This window comes from Cornus florida, unplaced genomic scaffold (assembly GCF_030987335.1).
Source record: "Cornus florida cultivar Cherokee Brave unplaced genomic scaffold, ASM3098733v1 CherokeeBrave_3.0.0_Hap2_Chr02, whole genome shotgun sequence".
Taxonomy (NCBI): Eukaryota; Viridiplantae; Streptophyta; class Magnoliopsida; order Cornales; family Cornaceae; genus Cornus; species Cornus florida.
The window spans coordinates 29,179,526-29,196,923 of record NW_026775572.1 but is presented as its reverse complement, the minus strand read 5'-3'; the positions used below and the strand labels follow the sequence as shown (position 1 = coordinate 29,196,923).

The following is a 17,398-nucleotide window of genomic DNA, read 5'->3' as shown; positions in this document are numbered from 1 at the left end:
ATCATCACACATATATGAATGTTAAGTTTCAATCACCAACGTGAATCGGAAACTTCAGTTTTCTGTAAAAAGTTTTCAGAAACCTAAAAAACCTTCGTTTAGAGTTGAGTTTTCATAAATTGAACCAAGCATATTTTTTTGTACAGTTTTTAAATTTTCAATTCTCAAAAAACAGAAATATGAATCAAGCACACCCTTACCCTCTTTGTTGTCTCCTCTGACTTTTTCCCTAGCAAGGTTTTGCCATTTGCTGTATCCCCACTGCCTTTGGAGGTGAGATGACGGTTTAAATCCCTCGAAGCGCAAGGCCATGGAGACAAGTGACAACCCACACCACTGGAATAACTCCACAGCAGTTCTTAGGGATAGGTCCATGTCTCTGGTAAGACCATTTCGGTGTTAAAAGTAGGAGCCACCACTTAAAACCTCACTACCATCCAACTTGCGATACTAAACTACACAATCCAACTATAGCATGCACATCATCCCCCTAAAAGGCTAAAACAAATAGAGGGTAAATAAGTATTACCAGAAGAGCACACATTCATTCAATTGTTACACATTTTTCTCATTCATTCAATAATTCTGTATTTTAAACACCACATGTCGGGATTCATATCTTGTCTTTATATTTAGGTCTCAAGATTATTTCAATGATGCAATTACTGTTGGGTCATACCATACTGCGGGCAACTTTAGACCCTAGCACGCACATCAGTCCCCTAAAACAAATAGTAGGGTAAATAAGCATTGCCAGAAGAGCACACATTGGAATGTCCTGTTTACACACACAATTGATGGATGGTAGAGCCTCAGTCTCACCCATCACCATCCTCAATAAGCTTCTCTCTCCTTTTTTTTTTTTTTTGGCAGGGGGGGGGGGGGGGGGGGGGGGAGCAAAGTCCAAGCGCAATATCCAAATCAGTAAAAGATGGATGACAGAAAACTCAGATGAGAAACTTATTCTTGTATTAATTATCAAAAGATAAATAAATTTCTCATTTCTCTCAACTAGAAAGAAATTAAAGTTAAAAACACAAATCAAAAGAAGAATAAATTATAGAAAAAACTTCTACCAAGTACATTGTCATACCATGACTAGTTATTATCAACACTGAAATGCTGTTTTTGGTATAGCTTTCAGACCCTTCTCAGCAGTTGTTAGATGCACATTTTCATGGCCCTGCACCATTGATGTAAACCTGTTAAGAAAATACCAGAGGAATGAGTCCAATCCGCATAAGCAGATACTATTAACAGGTCTAAAACAAATCTAGACAAAGCTAGTAAGCCAAAGACGAAGTACCAAAATTTTTAAGCACCATGCGTTTCTTCAGAACGAGTAAGGATCCAAATTGAATAAATATACTAAATAAAACATCCACTTCATCCGGGAAAAAAATTAGAAAATTAAAACAATGAATATGTGTCCACATGCACATGGAACTTACTGGTTTCACCAAACCTACTCCAAGAGAGGATGAATTTTCCTAGATCAACCATTACATTATCTTTAATCTAATTATAATGTCCAGGAATAAAATGTGTTATAGAACTGACCTTGGTACAGTAGTGTATACTGCATACTGTAATTGCAGTTCAGTTTTTTTTACTTCTCTGTCTACCAGTCTTGAAACCTTAACCTAGGGCTTGGGAATTACAACCCAAAGTCACTAGGACAAGGGTGAACCAGTATTCCAGTTCAGTTTTCCACAATGTGAAGTTGCCATCCAACTTTTGGTTTTCCAAACCATTAAAGACAATTTATGACAAACAAATAACTTCTATTTTTAAACAAAAAGACTTTAGATCTTCCAGATGTCATTTCAGTCAAGGTTATTTATCAAAGTAAGGCCACATGCAAAGGGATTTCCCAGTTTGGAAGAGAAAAAAAAGGGGGGTGAAAATGCAAAAGAGGTTGGAAGAGAAGTGCACTACAAGATGAGGAGGCTTAGTGGAAGCAGCTGTCCCAATTCAATACTTGTATATCTTAAAGCTCGTGAATAGATAAGGATTTCACTGCATCCCACTGCCTGATAATCTTAGCAAGATATTTTTTTAATTGAAACCACAACTGCCTCAAGCTCCTAATCTGGGAACCCCCAACAAAGGTAGGATTCCGCTTCATCCCACTGCCTCAACCACAACTTATCAATGCACACCTCCTCGACATCTTTGAAGAGGAAAATCAGAAATTCTTCCACTAAAAACATGTCCTCACGCTCACCAGTAATATACACACACAAGCACACAACCACCATTAAGCATCCCAAAATTTCTCTCCTGGTTTCAACCATATCCTTACCCCTATGAGGAGTCGACAAACCCCTTCCTACAACATTATCCAAAGTCCCAAAACCTGACAGAAAAGCTAGCCCCTCCATTGATCAATAATCCCATTATTTGCTACCAAGTGACCAAACCATAAACTTTCCCCATGAAAATTTCTTTAATATTAAGCGCATGCACATACATGCAGAGATCCTCACATGAAACACAAACTTGCAACTACCAAAGCTGTGCATTCTGTTCAGATTTCACACTTAGAAATCCTTTTTGCTACAAAAGCTGTACATTCTGTTCTGATTTCACAATTACAATTTATTTTTACTAACATATATAGTGGGTGTGTATATATATTTCTGTAAACATACATGTACAAATATATTATAAAATTGACACAGCCGCAGTCGGACCTCGTGCTTTATTCTTACACAGCTGAGGGAGGGTTGTTTTAGGTAGTTGACAGTCAGATCCTTATAAACCATGAATCTTGACAATATTTGAGTAAATATTAGAAGGTTTCCCGCTCAAGTCATGAGAATGCGACAAAAAAAAATGGGTAAAGGGAATTTAATCTTATGAAAATGAAGGGGGCAAAATGCAAAAAGACTACTTGAAATTTCTCGCATTTGCAAATAACCCCCTATGGATTATCATTTTGCTAAATAACCCTTGTAGTTTTGTAAGACCTTGAAAAATAACCCGTCATCTTCTTTCTGTTAAAAAATGGATGAAAAATAGTTGTGCACCTCATATGCTCACAACTTTGTCATACTGTAACCTAAATGTCCTTTTCTATGGACCAAATTATCAAAATTATTACCTTTGAATAAAAACAAATAAAATGATACTGCCTCCGTCCCATTTTTTTATGTGTCCCTTTTTGGGAACCTAACTTTTTAAGATGTGGTTTTTAATATTTTTTTATTGTACTGGTATAGAATAAATTACCAAATCTACCCATGGTGTGTCCACAGTGATGTGATGATATTTTGTTTTTAGAAATTCAATGAAAGAAGGGTAAATTGGAAATGTTGTAAAATATAATAGATTGACTTTTGAATTGGGACAATTATTTTGGGACAACTAAATATGGAAAAGTGGACACTTATTATGGGACGGGGGAGTACCATCTTTGGGAATTGTGACCCAAATAGGAGAAACAGGTCAGGATTTTCAATGGTACAACCTAGGGGCTTAACTTAATTTTGGAAAATTCTGTAATTTCAAAATTAATCATTTTTTTTCTTTCTTTTAAAAGGGCAATTGTGTAAATTTATCGTGCAACTAACAGTCAAGTAACAGGATGATGTTATTTGCAAATATTTTATAGCATACGGATTTTATGAAAAGTTCAAGAGGGCTAATTGATAATGTGTGGTAGTTCAAGGGCCTTTTTTTTCTGGCATTTCGCCCAAAAAATTAGGAAGACTTGGGAACTATCTTAAGCTTGTTTAAGCAGGAATAATGAGGGGCTCTCACAAAAGACGCCCGAGTGAACCTCATCAACACCTAGATGCGGGGACAAAGATTCCTACACTAATCGCAACGAGCACAGGCAAAGAAGATGGAATATAGAAATATTAATTGATGAAAGGATAGAGTCAGTAATACCACAATTACTACGAGTGTTAGTATAATACTTACAAGAAACTAAGTGGGTATGACACAGGAAAATTAAGAATACAGGAACTATTACATCGCAAAAGATGGACATATATACATCAAATGTATATATACACATTCAAGTATCAAAGTGTTTCCCATCCATTCATTAGGCAAAAAGATATCAATTTTTAAAATTTTGTTAAACGTCAGTAGTAAACACTCAAGCAAAAGAGAATGGATAATCGTGCAGCTAAGACAGAATTGCCAGTGACATACACACCCCAATCCAAATCAAGACTTGAGCCGTGCCATGGGTAAGTGGGTAACTACTCAAGCTAAGGGCTGGAGATCAATAGGCAGCAAAAATATATGCATATTACTCATACAAACAGTAACACATGCGAGCAAGTCATATCTACAAATGAACATGGGTAATGCATGTAATACATATCCAAGTAACACTAATCAATAGCGCCAGAGAAGATTCTAGGTAGAACCTATCAATAAATTGCAAGTTAATTTAAATTTCACGAACCTAAAATAGTTACATGCAAAAAGCTTTTATAGTTTAAAGAATATCATAAAAAAAATACTTACATGATCTAGCACTCCAGTAAAAACTCTTTGCAGGTTGACTTGTTGTGCCCAGTACCCTTGCATCGACTGCATTGAAGCTGACGTTTGACTACCTCTTGCGATCCATATCGCTTAGTTGTAGGCCTTCCTGGCGGACGACGAGTTGGAGGAGGTGTTACGGTTATTGCAACCTGAGAAGAATCCTTTTGCAAGGGCCTATCTACACTTGGAATTGGATGTACTGACTCCGAATATGTCAATCTGTAGCTATCAGTTGTTAAGTATCTAGAACAGTAATCATATGGATCGCGCCCAAGACAACCAAGCACAGCAAGTGTATGGCAGCATGGCAAACCAGTAAGCTGCCACTCCTTACAACTACAGGCAGAGTGATCAAGATCAACAACTTCAACAACCGTGTCACTACGAACCTCAAATCTCTGCCCAGCTGAGAGTAACACTTGAAGGGAACGAACCTCAATGCTTTCTTTTTCTAGTTTTTCCTCCATAGATGGAGTAAGTCTAGTCAACCATTGGTTAGAATCTGCCCGTCGAGTATAAATTAACTCCATAATTTTACACCTTATCGCATCGACCATCTGAGTTATTGGTAATTCGTGTGCATCTGATGCCCAGCTGTAGAAAAGCTCTCCAAAGTTTGATGTCATATGGTTATATCTCGCACCCTGGAAGAATGCATTTGCCCATTGCACGGGCTCACTTTGCATAACCCAATTGTAAGCTTCCAATGAAATACCTTTAATGCTTTCAACACACCTTTGGAAGCTTTCAGGCTTAGAAGCATAAGCAGCAGCATAAAAATCCTCAACCATGAAACGCTTCACCTCATGAGAAAACTGCCCCTTCAAATCTCTAATAAGTTGCTCCGAAAGATATCGTATGCAGTAGCCATGGAATATACCATCATTCTGAAATATGTCAGCAATTGACTCCTTTAGTCCCTTCTCTCTATCTGCCACAATTGTTATACCATGAAGTGTTGGGAATGCTGATTTCAATTGTTGCAAAAACCAACGCCAATTATCATCAGTTTCTGCGTCTACTACAGCAAAGGCAACAGGAAAAACACCATCATCCCCATCAGCAGCTGTTGCAGCCAACAATGTGCCTTGGTACTTTGATTTCAAGGGTATGCTATCAAGGAAAAGAAGTGGTCGACAACCTTGTTGGAAGCCATACAATGAGGCATGGAATGATACAAAGAGGCGATGAAAACTCGAGTCTTCTTTGGTTGTGAAAGTAGCGTGACTACCAGGATTTGTCTCCATTATCTTCTCACAGAAAAAGGGTAACTGACTGTATGCCTCTTTATATGAACCCTGAAGCTGCTCTTTAGCTATCTCTTTCCCACGCCATGCCTGAAAGTAGTTTAATTGAATTCCATATTCCTGTTTGATATCATTGACAATATCCTTTGGCTTGTAATTTGGAAAAACTTTCAACTTCTCCTTGATGATACTTGCCACCCAACTTCTTGTTGCCTGATACCCAGTCGTTACAGCAGCCCCTTCACATGTATGCGTTCCATTCATTTTCTTAATACAAATTAATTGAGTGGTCGACAACCTTGATGCATGAATTCTCCATGGACAACCTTCTGCTTTGCATTTAACAGTTACTCGATGACTATCGTTCTTCTTATACCTAAATGCAAACTGATGTGCAATGGCATATTTACGCAAAGCCTCACGAAATTCATGAACACTATTGAACCGTTGGCCCACGCCTGTGATATTATTCTGCCATTGCTGTGCAGCTTTTATATGCTTCTCGTCGTGGGAACCAATATAAGTAAGAACTGGAGGCATTTCAATGGGTATATCAACATGGGCATCAGCATCGCTGGTATCAACTACAACATCAAAAGAGGCATCAAGCAGCAGACCGGGCTGGGTTGGGTCATCCACAACATCGTCTATGACACTTAGAGAAGCATCAATTGGAACGTCTGCTTCTGACAAGGTTGTCCTGCTCGACCTGCAAGATCAAATGTTCCCAAATGTTTCGTCCCTAAAAAACAACAATTAAATATCTCGTTAGATAGCGAGAGAACTACCTACTAGCAGGCATGTCTGAGACATCAGGGGCAACGACTTCTTCCATCATAACATATATATCTGTGGTGCTAGAGTCACCATGGAATTTTATCATGCGCTTAAGGTCCTTGTCATTGGAGACTGTAATGAGTGTCTTCTTATTTCCAGGGAGGAAATATTTGATAGACATGGTACTAAGACTCCAGTTGAACATCTCTGCCACCTCCGACTTGAAATCGTTAAACTTCATTTGGTCATCAATTTCCATTGCATGCGCATCTCCACCTCTATATAACAACGTCCCTTCATTATCAGTCTCGAATTCGCCCCCAGACTGACATATAACTATAACTTTCTTCCCAGCCATTACCTGACTCATTTATTAAAACATATAAATACAAAATATAACTTTTCAAATCATACAAAATAAATATATAAAAAAAGGTTGTGAAATTTAGCAACTGTTTGTGAGGTGTGCCACTTATAAATCACAAACTCAAAACCCTATAATATAAACCTAAGCCCACATCTGCAACAAAAAACCATGATATCCAAACTCAAAACCCTTTCAGAATGCAAACTCATTCAATACCCCCGTAAGGCAACCCACCTAATGAGAAATATCCTATGTCAATGGCAAACAACAAGCTAATTTACTCGGAAGCTTCTGGTCATCAGACTGATCCCAGTCGGTTGAACTACTATGAAGATTGATTTGATTCCTCAGCGTCTTGAGAGGGGCCTTTTTCTAAGGGAGTACATTACATACACAGTTATAATTTTTCAAATCATACAAAATATACGAAGCCATTAAGTTATGACATTTAGCAACTGTTTGTAAATGACAATCATCATTGGAGTAGCATATAGCTATATACTATAAACCTTAGCCCCCAACAAAAAACCATGATATCCAAACTCAAAACCCTCAATTTATAGTCGTCTATACGCCTATAAGCCACAATGTCCAAACCCAGAACACTGAATTGAAAGTCCTACATAATGCAACACATTCAATACCCAATACATATACTATATATATATGCATGTTTCGATAGAGCTCATCATCAAACAGGTAATGGGCACATGAATATTGCAATGAACAACAGTAAACGAGTCAAAGAAGTTTCTCCTTCAAGCCCTAAAAAATTGAAGAACAAAAGAAAAGATTGATTAAGTAGAACCCAAATTTCATTGATACAGAATCTTGGAAACCCTAGAATCTTGGAAACCCTAGAAGTGTAAAACGATTGAAGGTCTTACCTTTGAGAGGAGAAATCAATTGGGTTTGAATTTGTGTCGGCAATTTCGCGAATGAGATAGGAAGGTGGTGGTGTTGTCCGACTTTGTGCTGTCTTGCATACGTGATGCATCCAAACACGAGTAGAGAGACAAAGAGGAGAGAGAAAGAGTCACAAAATCGCACGAGAAACACTAGTGTGATACGTATACCCTCTTATGGAAATAGACGATGTAACATGTTGGTTATATAGCTGCTATCCACCGCCAATGATCTTGCGTACCTAGGGTTCCTGATAAGAGTTGACATAACGTCTTAAGTTGTATAACACAATAATAAGACTTGATTAAAAACCTAATTTGCCACAAAATTATAAATTAATTTTTTAATTTCAAACTTTTAATTCTTTAAGAAACAATAACATAATAAAATTTAATTTATTAAATATTTTCATAATAATAATTTATAAAATAATTATATAATAATTTATAAAATAATTATATAATAATAAAATTATTAAAAAAATATTTTTATATTTAAATATTAAACAAATAAACATTACAAAAATATGTTGTTAATTGAAAAGACAACTCAATGGCGCACATAATAAAGATTTTTTTTGTGGCGTCAAAAATTATACACAATAATTGGAGCACTATTATTAGTATAACTGAATTAGGCTTACGTGTATGACCTAACCATGAACCTTCTTCTTTTTATTTTCTTTTGTTTTTTTTTTAAAAAACTTGATCAGAAGTTTGAAAAAAAAAATTCTCATTCTAAATGTAACATAGCAAACAAGCTTTCTACAAAGTGAAAAATAACTAAAAAAAAATAGGTTTCTTGTTAAGGCAACAGAGCCAATGAAGGCCCAGGCCGTGCCCCTGGCCTAGCAGCTCTCTATAACATATGTGGCAAATTTTTTTTTATTTTTTATTTATATATATGAAAAAATTTATGCTTGTCTCCCTAAATTTTGTAGTTTTTAAAATTATCTTCTTATTTTCTCTTTTTACTCTTCAAATTCCTTAAATTTTATTTTTTTAAAAAAAGTTAAATTTTCCTTCAATTGAACCTCTTAACTTTTTACTTTTTAAAGTTCTCTCTTTTTTTTTTTCTTTTTCTTTTTTCTATTTCTACTTCTTAAAATTCTTCTTTTTAACATGCATATTTAAATAATTTTCTTCTTCTTTTGTATTTTATATTTATTGTGTTATATATATATATATATATATATATATATATATATATATATATATATATTTTGCACAACCCTGACTTGAAAATCCTGGCTCCGTCCAAATATTTTAAAAACAAGTGATAATATTATATTAAAATATGATGACTTATTATCAAACTTCATGTTGTGTTTAGTATGAAGGACTCATCTCTATATGAAGGAATAGAGATGGTACAAGGAAAGAAAAGAAAATAAGATGGAGGATTCATCTTTCCTCCTTTACAAATTTTCATCCGTTCAAAAATAGGGGAAAAAAATAAGAAAAGACAAATGAACCATTATAAAAGTTTTATGTTAAATACTATATTAAATTATACAAATTTTAAATTACAGTAATCCCCTCTATAAATTAAAATATAATAAATGTTATTAAATATCAAGCTCTTAAATTTATAACTTGCCTAAATCAATTTTTTTATGTCAATATTTGTATATGATGTGCAATTCCATGGAAGGGTGTATACACTCTAGGTACTTGTGTAGTGCGCAGAATGAGACACCCTGAATGACCTAACTTTGGCTTACTACATACATGTCACGCCTTCCAATTAAATAGTATTGTCTACAATAATTAGCTGTCATATATCATTGTCGATGGTCTCCATTTTTGGACCCATCAATTAGTGGGAAAACGAAAAGTGAGGGACATGAATTCATAATAGTGTCTCCACCATTCACTAGAAGAAATAATTTAGACCAATTCACCATACCATGAGTCCAACACAGTTTCAGGCATGTTGAAAAATAGAATGATCATTGCCCCTTTTATGCATATAGCCAAAAGTACACATTTTCCTTTCATCCACAAATCATACACAACCATCCATTCATGTGAATCTTAATATAGTAGATCTTATACCTGTATAAATTGACAGTTTTAATCGACTTGAATCAAATATGTTATTTACAGAGAACCAACAAAATTCATTTCAAGAGAAATATTTACATGATTACACAGAAAGAAAGACAAGTATAAGACTACCTGTACTTTGAAAATTAATGAAGCAACAAAACAACCTGAAACAGAAGTCAAGAACAGCCCAATGAGACACCATGACCGCCACTGGGTACCCACAGTGTAGGTTCCACCTGTGGATCTTCACCAGAAGACACATTCATATTCACCGGAAACACTTGAAACTGGAAAGTACAACATACATTGGAATATCTTTTTTGAGGCTATAGTGTGTTTTGCATGTGCGCAACACAAAATCTCGATTTGCAAAAGAGTATTGCTATCGAGAGAGAGCCCTCTCGTGATGAGAGTCATGAACTTTACAAGGATTGAGAAAGATTTTTCAGATTTGTGAAAAGTCAACCTAAAGAGAAGTCAAGAACAGCACAACTGGTGTACCCACATAGTGTAGGTTCCCCTCCTGGATCTTCACCAGAAGACATTTCCATGTCCACCGGAAACACTTGAAACTGGAAAGTACAACATATGCAATATAAATGGACCTGTACACTTTTTGGTGCCATAGTGTGTTGTACACGTGCAAAACATTAATTTCAGGTCCAAAATAATGGTGTTGCACCTCAATTGAATATGTTGGGTGGAGGTCGGAACACTATTATTTTGAAACTGCAAACACAACTACAAAAAATGGTGATCGTTGCGGTCACCAACAGGGACGGAGCCAATGAAGGCCTAGGTGGGGCACGTGCCCCTCTTGAGTTGGTTAACAACCTATAATATATGTGGTAATTTTTTAAAAAAATTCCATATATATGAAAAAATTTATACAGTGCCCCCCTCAAATTTTTAGTTTCTAAAATTATATTTTTATTTTTTCTTTATTTTCTCTTTTATTCTTCGCATTCTTAAAATTTCCTTAGTAGAAAAAGTCAAATTTTTCTTCCTCAATTGAAACTTTTCAACTATGTCCTTTTAAAATTCTCTCATTTTTCTTTCCTTTTATATTTTAATAATTTTTTTCTTCTTTGTCTTTTAAATTTTATAGTTGTTATATATATATATATATATATATATATATATATATATATTTACTCCGGATTATTTTTTTTTTTTTTGACAGCGTGCCCTCCTCACTTGAAATCCTGGCTCCGTCACTGGTCACTAATGCAACATATTAAATTGAGGTTGCAGCAATATTACTCAAGCCTTGAAATAATTATGTTGCTGACTCAGTTTAATATGTTGTCCGTGTAAAGCATATTACAACACCAGAATTTGTACTACAGAAGATCCGATTCCACATATAAATATATACACACATACCTTTATAATGCAAGAGTTGGACAACTACAAATCATCCTAGAGTACTACAAAAGCCCTCGATTCAGATCTTCTCAAGGTCCCTAAAATAACAAAATGCATTTACAACTTTTTGTAGCTCATTTAGGGAAGTATTGAATGTTTTCTAAGCTATAATCATGCAATTCTCAACCAAATCAAATAAGCAAGCAACCATAAATTTGTACAAATGCTACCTTGCACAAGATGAAACTTCTTAATGTGAACAACAAACATCATGTCCATGCCTAGTTCAATAGCCAAAACTTGAACATATAAGTTTTACTTCACTTGATGGTGGATCAAGTGAAATTATATCTGATAAATTAAAGAAAGAGCTTGAACAGAAACCCAAGGACATATTAAAAGATCTCCACGAGGAATTTGTATCTTCGAAGCTAAGAAGACACCTTTTCAAGCTCTTAGACATGCTTCAACCTGCAATTGATTTTTCCACCACTTCAGGCATCCCGCATTCCCAATATTATGAGAACCGAAGCATGCAACCTAAGCTGAGAAGCTTGGGAGTTATTTATCAGAAGCCTCTTACAATCTGTCATTGAACATCAAACAAAGATAGAACTATTTGGTCAAAATCAACTCACTCAAAGTCAAATGCACAACTTAGTACATATGTTTCAACTGTCATCAAGAATGCACAATACCACAAACTGTAAAAACTAAAATGACAAATGATCCTCTAATTGAATCGTCAAAGCTACCACATGAACTGGGAAGGTTCCTCCTTGCCCGACATTCTATGCATGAATACAGTACTTTTAAAGCAAACAACCTATCCACCTCCTCATGATATTTTCTACTCTGTTACTACATTGGATGAACAGTAGAAGTTTCAATACATATTTATGTTAAATGCATCAAAGTGGATAAAAAACAAGAAGAAAAGTGGAGCTATTAAAACCTCTCTCTCTCTCTCTCTCCCTCTCTCTCTCTCACACACACACACACAAAACATGCTCACACGCTTGCATGCACACACATGGAAAATACATTCACACACAATTGCTATCTCGTACAATCATAATTAAGACAGATTTCTATTCATTGTGTTCTCATCACACAATTTAATTGACAATTTATTCTTTAATAATAGCATTACTGGACCAGAATTTAAGTATTATTAGACCAGAATTCTTGTAGCCTAACATAGTAACTGGGTATAGAAACGCTACCAAATCATATTGTTTTATGAACAGAAAATTATACACAAAAGCCACAATTAAATAAATGATGTAACAGGCACAGCTTACAAAGTACGAGTAAGGAATGAATTGACAATTAAATTTGTTTTGAAAAAAAAAAAAAAAGCGAGAGAAGAAGCTAATGCTGATAAATAAGGTTGCTTTAATTGAGATCATAAGGAGTTCACTAGAAATTAAACAATTTTCACAAATTAAGGGAAATGAAGCCAACTTTTACACCCTAGTTGCCAGAAAGTAGAATCCTGAAAAAGATAAACAAATCCATTTTAAAGCTTATTTAAGATTCGCAGAATTGTAATCTGATGTGCCTTCTCAAATTCCAAAAAGAGCCCGAGAGCCTATGTACTTTGAAAGAAATTAGGGAAAATTACCACCAAGTCCTACTTTTCACATTGAAAGACAAATAAGTCCTAAATATTTTCTTTAGGACAAATAAGTCTTACTTTTGAGATTTTTTTTTCCATTTAAGTCATACATAACTAAATCTTCCATTTATATCCTGAAGTAAAATTTTGAAATTATGCCCAGGAATTTTATTTTTTAATTATAAATTTATTCAATAATTAATATATAATCTATTTATATATACTCCTTAAGTTTTAGTTACTTAATAATATTGCATTATGAGTTTAAATAATAGTTACTTCTCGTGGGATTAGTTGAGGTGCGCGCAAGCTAGCCCGGACAACCACGATTATCAAAAAAATAAAATAAATAATAATAATAATAATAAATTTAACTTAAATTCAATTAAAAAATTCTTGTGTATATTACACGATTTTAGTACCAAAAAAATTAATTATTCTATAAAAAAAAAAATTAAATCAATAAAATGTAATTTTTTTATTCAAATTTTATGTCTTTTTTTATTTTTTATTTATAAGTAAAATTTTATGTCTAATTTGTAAGGGTAAATATGAAAGATTGGCTCTAAATTTTATATCTAATTTAGTAAGAGTATATCTAATTTAGTAAGGGTACAAAATGGAAATTTTAGTGATTTACAACTTAAATGAAAAAAAAAAAAAAATAGGACTTACTGGTCCAAAGAAAAAATTTAGGACTTATTTTTCTATGAGAAAAGTAGGACTTGGTAGTAAATTTCCCAAGAGATTATGACACCATAACCTAAGAAACTGTAATATCGGAACCAGATACGATGAACCTAACTATTATGAACCATACATTCCTTATGATTATCTTTCGCGATCCAAAAAATTGCATTAGTAGCCTCGAGACATATTTCAAGGAATAGGTCAATTTGATCAGAACTAGGACAGTTGAGGTTTGTGACATTATGAGATTGAGTGTTCGTGTAAAAGTAGGAAATAGGTTGGAGTGCAAATGTGGACTATCAAAATTTAGAAGGATTTATCATATTACATAGACTCCTTTTTCTCTAGACACAAACAAAGCTGAGTGCGTCCAAAACAGAAACTCGTTTAAGAGCGACAGCAGGTGCAGCATCTCATTCATCCTCATCTTCTTGCTCCTATCAAATACTGCTTCTATCAATTTTTTGATACAAGTTTAGTATCATCAAACTCCTACGACATGGCAATAGTTCCACAATTGAAAACCCTAATTTGAAGAGATCCAGTAGGCAGTAGGTGAAAATTTATTATTTTTCTTTCACCCTCGCGTGTTTTGACATGCTAATACTTGTTTGGACCCATATACTATACCCATATTGAAGTCATATCATGTTGACAAGGGTGCCTGAGGTAAACGTTAGAACCGAGTGTAAACATTGCCATGTCATAAGAGAACATCCATGTGTCTTAAATGTCACACAGTCTCTCTCTCTCTCAAGGAAACACACCTCAATGAATCTTAAATTTATTCAGTGAATCACACAAACCCTTAACATTCAAGGTGGCTCGTGACATAACTCAAAGGTCACTCCGAGCCATTCAATGAGCTTGAGGAGCTCTTTGGTCCCTTCTTACCACCCATACATATGTAATACACATCAACATGCATGCACCAGACAATTTTTTTACATTGCAAACAGAAGCAATGAATAATCCTTTTTAGAGAGAAGCACCTGTGTAAAGATCGCATACTTGAGCTATGTATGGTGGAGATATGGCACTGGCACCTAGTACTGGAGATACCAAACCAGTTGAGACTTGAGGGTGTGTGAGAGATATATCTTCCTAATAGTGAGTATTGTATAAAGAGATCTTATTTTGATCACCTGCTAAAGTTCAAGATCTAAGCATTGTATGCATCAATTTGGAGATTGATATAAGTGGAGGACATTATGGATATTTGAGTCGCATGTGAAGTGGAAAGTGGGAAATTATTCCTTGCAGAGTGTCATGAAGCGAGATAAGATGTGACACACAGTTCATCATCGTAGTGGTGCTTGTGACCAGATTGAGAGTCCCATGGATTTCCATATAAAAGACAAGTGGCGAATGGGTTTGTAAATTGTCAGCAATCACCTTAAAAAATCTAGCTCTCCACCTGTCCAGTCTACCCTGATCTGTCAGTTTGCACAGTATATTATTTTCTCTCAGCAACAGTGTAGTGACATTTTCATAAAATATATCTCATAATCAGTGTCTAAAAGGCATATTAGGAACTACTGGCGTAAGGTTTGGAGGAGGGTACAGTCCCAAATTGATTGAAACAAGGTCTTGAACACAATAGGTGATAAAAATAAAAAATAAAAAATAAAAAGTTTGAGCACAAGCAGAGTTCAAAGAATTACTAAGATCTCACCAAACCTCTCAGAAATGGATGGTAGTTAAGCTTGTCAATGAGGTGGTTGTTATTACAAGTGAAAGTTATACTAAAAGCTAAACTTTAAAATTGTATTAACAATAAGTTGAAAGCATACAAGCAGTGCAAAAATGTATTATTACAGGATAATTAGCTTGCAGACCACTTCCATGAATGAAAATTCCGTACCTTTTTCAATTTGAGAGAGATGCACAGGTAGTTCCATTGTTAACGAGTTTGTTAACAGCATCCCTTAACTTATAATAATCATCAACCTTATTATAAACTTGATGAGATATCCGTGCATACCCTGTTATCGGATTAACCTCCCCATCTTTCGGTGCTCTATAATATATTGGAACTTCAACACCAAAGCAATCCCTCAAATGGGTCCTCAACTTCAAACCATCGGAATCACTCAAAATCCCCAAACATGCCGGCAACCCAAGCATAACCATACTCGAACACATCTCCGGTGGAGACCCAAGATTTGTCCCCCAAGCTTTAACCAACATTTCTCCCATTTCAACAACCTTATCATGGTTTCTCTTTCTTATCCCCTCAATCCCACCTTCAAACCTATTCACAAACTCCATAACCTCCGGCACCACAAGCTGCGAACTATAGTCCCTCGTCCCAATCCACGCACTCTCAATTGCCAATCCATTTCCATATTCATGTGATACCACCGGATGATGCAAATCCGATGAGCTTTCGGTTTTCCGACAGTACAAAAATGCAACGGAGGGTGGACAGAAAAACCATTTATGCAGATTACTAGTGTAAAAATCAGCCCCAATTTCCTTCATATCAACATCAATACACCCAATTGCGTGTGCTGCGTCGACAAAGATTTGGTCAACACCCTCGTCTCTACAGATCTTAACCAATTCCTTGACCGGAATCACAACACTCGGCATCGATGTGATGTGATCGATCACCGCTAACCTAACCCTACGACCGTTCGATTTGCCCCTTTCTAGGGCTTTCCGAAACTCGTTGACTATTTCAGTCTTGGAATTAACAGGAAATGGTAATTGAACTTCGATTACCTGACCGCCGGCGCGTGATACATAGGCCTGGACAGACTTCTTGACGGCGCCGTAGGCGTAGTGGAGCATCACGGCGGCGTCGCCCTTCTGGAACCTGCCCTCGGTGAAGGCCCGGCCCGTCTGCTGGAGGACGATGGCGGCGGCGGTGGTGGCGTTGTCGACGATGGAGATCTCGTCAACGTGGTCGGCGTTGACGAGGTCTTTGATTAGGGTTCGGGTTTTGAGGATGGAGGGCTGGAGTTGGTTGAAGTAGAAGTCGTCGGGTTGTCGGAGATACCGAAGCTGCCATAGCTGTTGAGCGGCGATGATGGAGGCCGGGCAGGAGCCGAAGCTGCCGTTGTTGATCCGGGCGATGGCGGGGTCGTGGTGGGCGAATTCGGATCGGAGCTCGGCGTCGGAGATGAGAGAGAGCTTTGGCTTTTTGTTTTTGTTGGGGGAGTGGTTTAGGGTATTGTTAGTGACGGCGATGGCGGTGGTGGTGGTGGTGGTGGTGGTGGTGCCGTTTTTGTTGAGGTCTGAGTGGTTGTGTTGGTGGGAGGCCATGGATGGAGGAGAGAGACAGAGTGCCAGATTAAAAAAAAAAACGTCAATTTAGGGTCCCATGGTTGGATTTAGGGAAGTTAAGGAGACCCAGAGTTGTAATGTACAAATATATATATATATATATATATATATATAGATATAGATATATAGAGAGAGAGGAGTAGTGTGTTTTGATGACGAATTAACCGAATAATCAAGTTAAGCTCTGCAACATATATATGAATGAATGAATGAATGAGACAGAATCAGTCACGTGAAACGGGCGTGAGTAGGTTATGTTTAGACTTTAGGGTCAACTGTATAGGAAAATGTAATTGTATGTGGCCGCGTGCATATATCAGTTACAAATTTAGAATGTTTGGTTCTCATGTGTGAGAGAGGTTTAGGGAATTTTTTTTTGTTGGAAGTCGAATGTTGTATAAATAAGAAGTAGTAACAAAAATTACAATGGCCTTGCCATGATCAAAGGTTTAGGGAAAATTTTGACTAAATAGAAATGAGTAGGTAAACACCATCAAATTAAAGAAATTTTGAAGTTTATAGAAATGAGTAGGTAATACTATTTAACAGATTAAATTTTTACCATTATAAG

General features: G+C 35.9%; 2 protein-coding genes across 3 annotated transcripts; both read right to left on the bottom strand.

Moving 5' to 3' along the window:
- Nucleotides 1-950: 950 nt before the first annotated feature.
- LOC132294505 (uncharacterized) lies at nt 951-7,998 on the bottom strand. 2 transcript variants are annotated; one of them, XM_059792388.1, is made up of 4 exons: nt 7,788-7,998; nt 6,545-6,894; nt 4,489-6,465; nt 951-1,202 (listed from the first exon to the last, which is right to left on the bottom strand). In XM_059792388.1, the coding sequence occupies exons 2-3, from the start codon at nt 6,889-6,891 to the stop codon at nt 4,494-4,496; spliced, it is 2,319 nt and encodes a 772-aa protein (XP_059648371.1). In that variant the 5' UTR covers nt 6,892-6,894; nt 7,788-7,998; the 3' UTR covers nt 951-1,202; nt 4,489-4,493. The 2 variants fall into 2 exon arrangements, with proteins under 2 accessions (XP_059648371.1, XP_059648373.1); XM_059792390.1 differs by having other exon boundaries at nt 951-1,183.
- Nucleotides 7,999-11,215: 3,217 nt separating this feature from the next.
- LOC132294504 (probable L-cysteine desulfhydrase, chloroplastic) lies at nt 11,216-16,996 on the bottom strand. The gene is made up of 2 exons (XM_059792387.1): nt 15,401-16,996; nt 11,216-11,811 (listed from the first exon to the last, which is right to left on the bottom strand). Exon 1 carries the CDS (start codon nt 16,804-16,806, stop codon nt 15,406-15,408), a length of 1,401 nt encoding a protein of 466 aa, XP_059648370.1. The 5' UTR covers nt 16,807-16,996; the 3' UTR covers nt 11,216-11,811; nt 15,401-15,405.
- Between the last annotated feature and the right edge of the window lie 402 nt (nt 16,997-17,398).

Excerpts from the sequence above, each read along its gene's own strand:
- LOC132294504 (XM_059792387.1), bottom strand. The coding sequence starts at position 16,806 with ATGGCCTCCCACCAACACAACCACTCAGACCTCAACAAAAACGGCACC.
- LOC132294505 (XM_059792388.1), bottom strand. The coding sequence starts at position 6,891 with ATGGCTGGGAAGAAAGTTATAGTTATATGTCAGTCTGGGGGCGAATTC. Across the intron at positions 6,466-6,544 it reads TCAGACATGCCTGCTAGTAG|GTCGAGCAGGACAACCTTGT; the intron begins GTAGTTCTCTCG and ends TTGATCTTGCAG.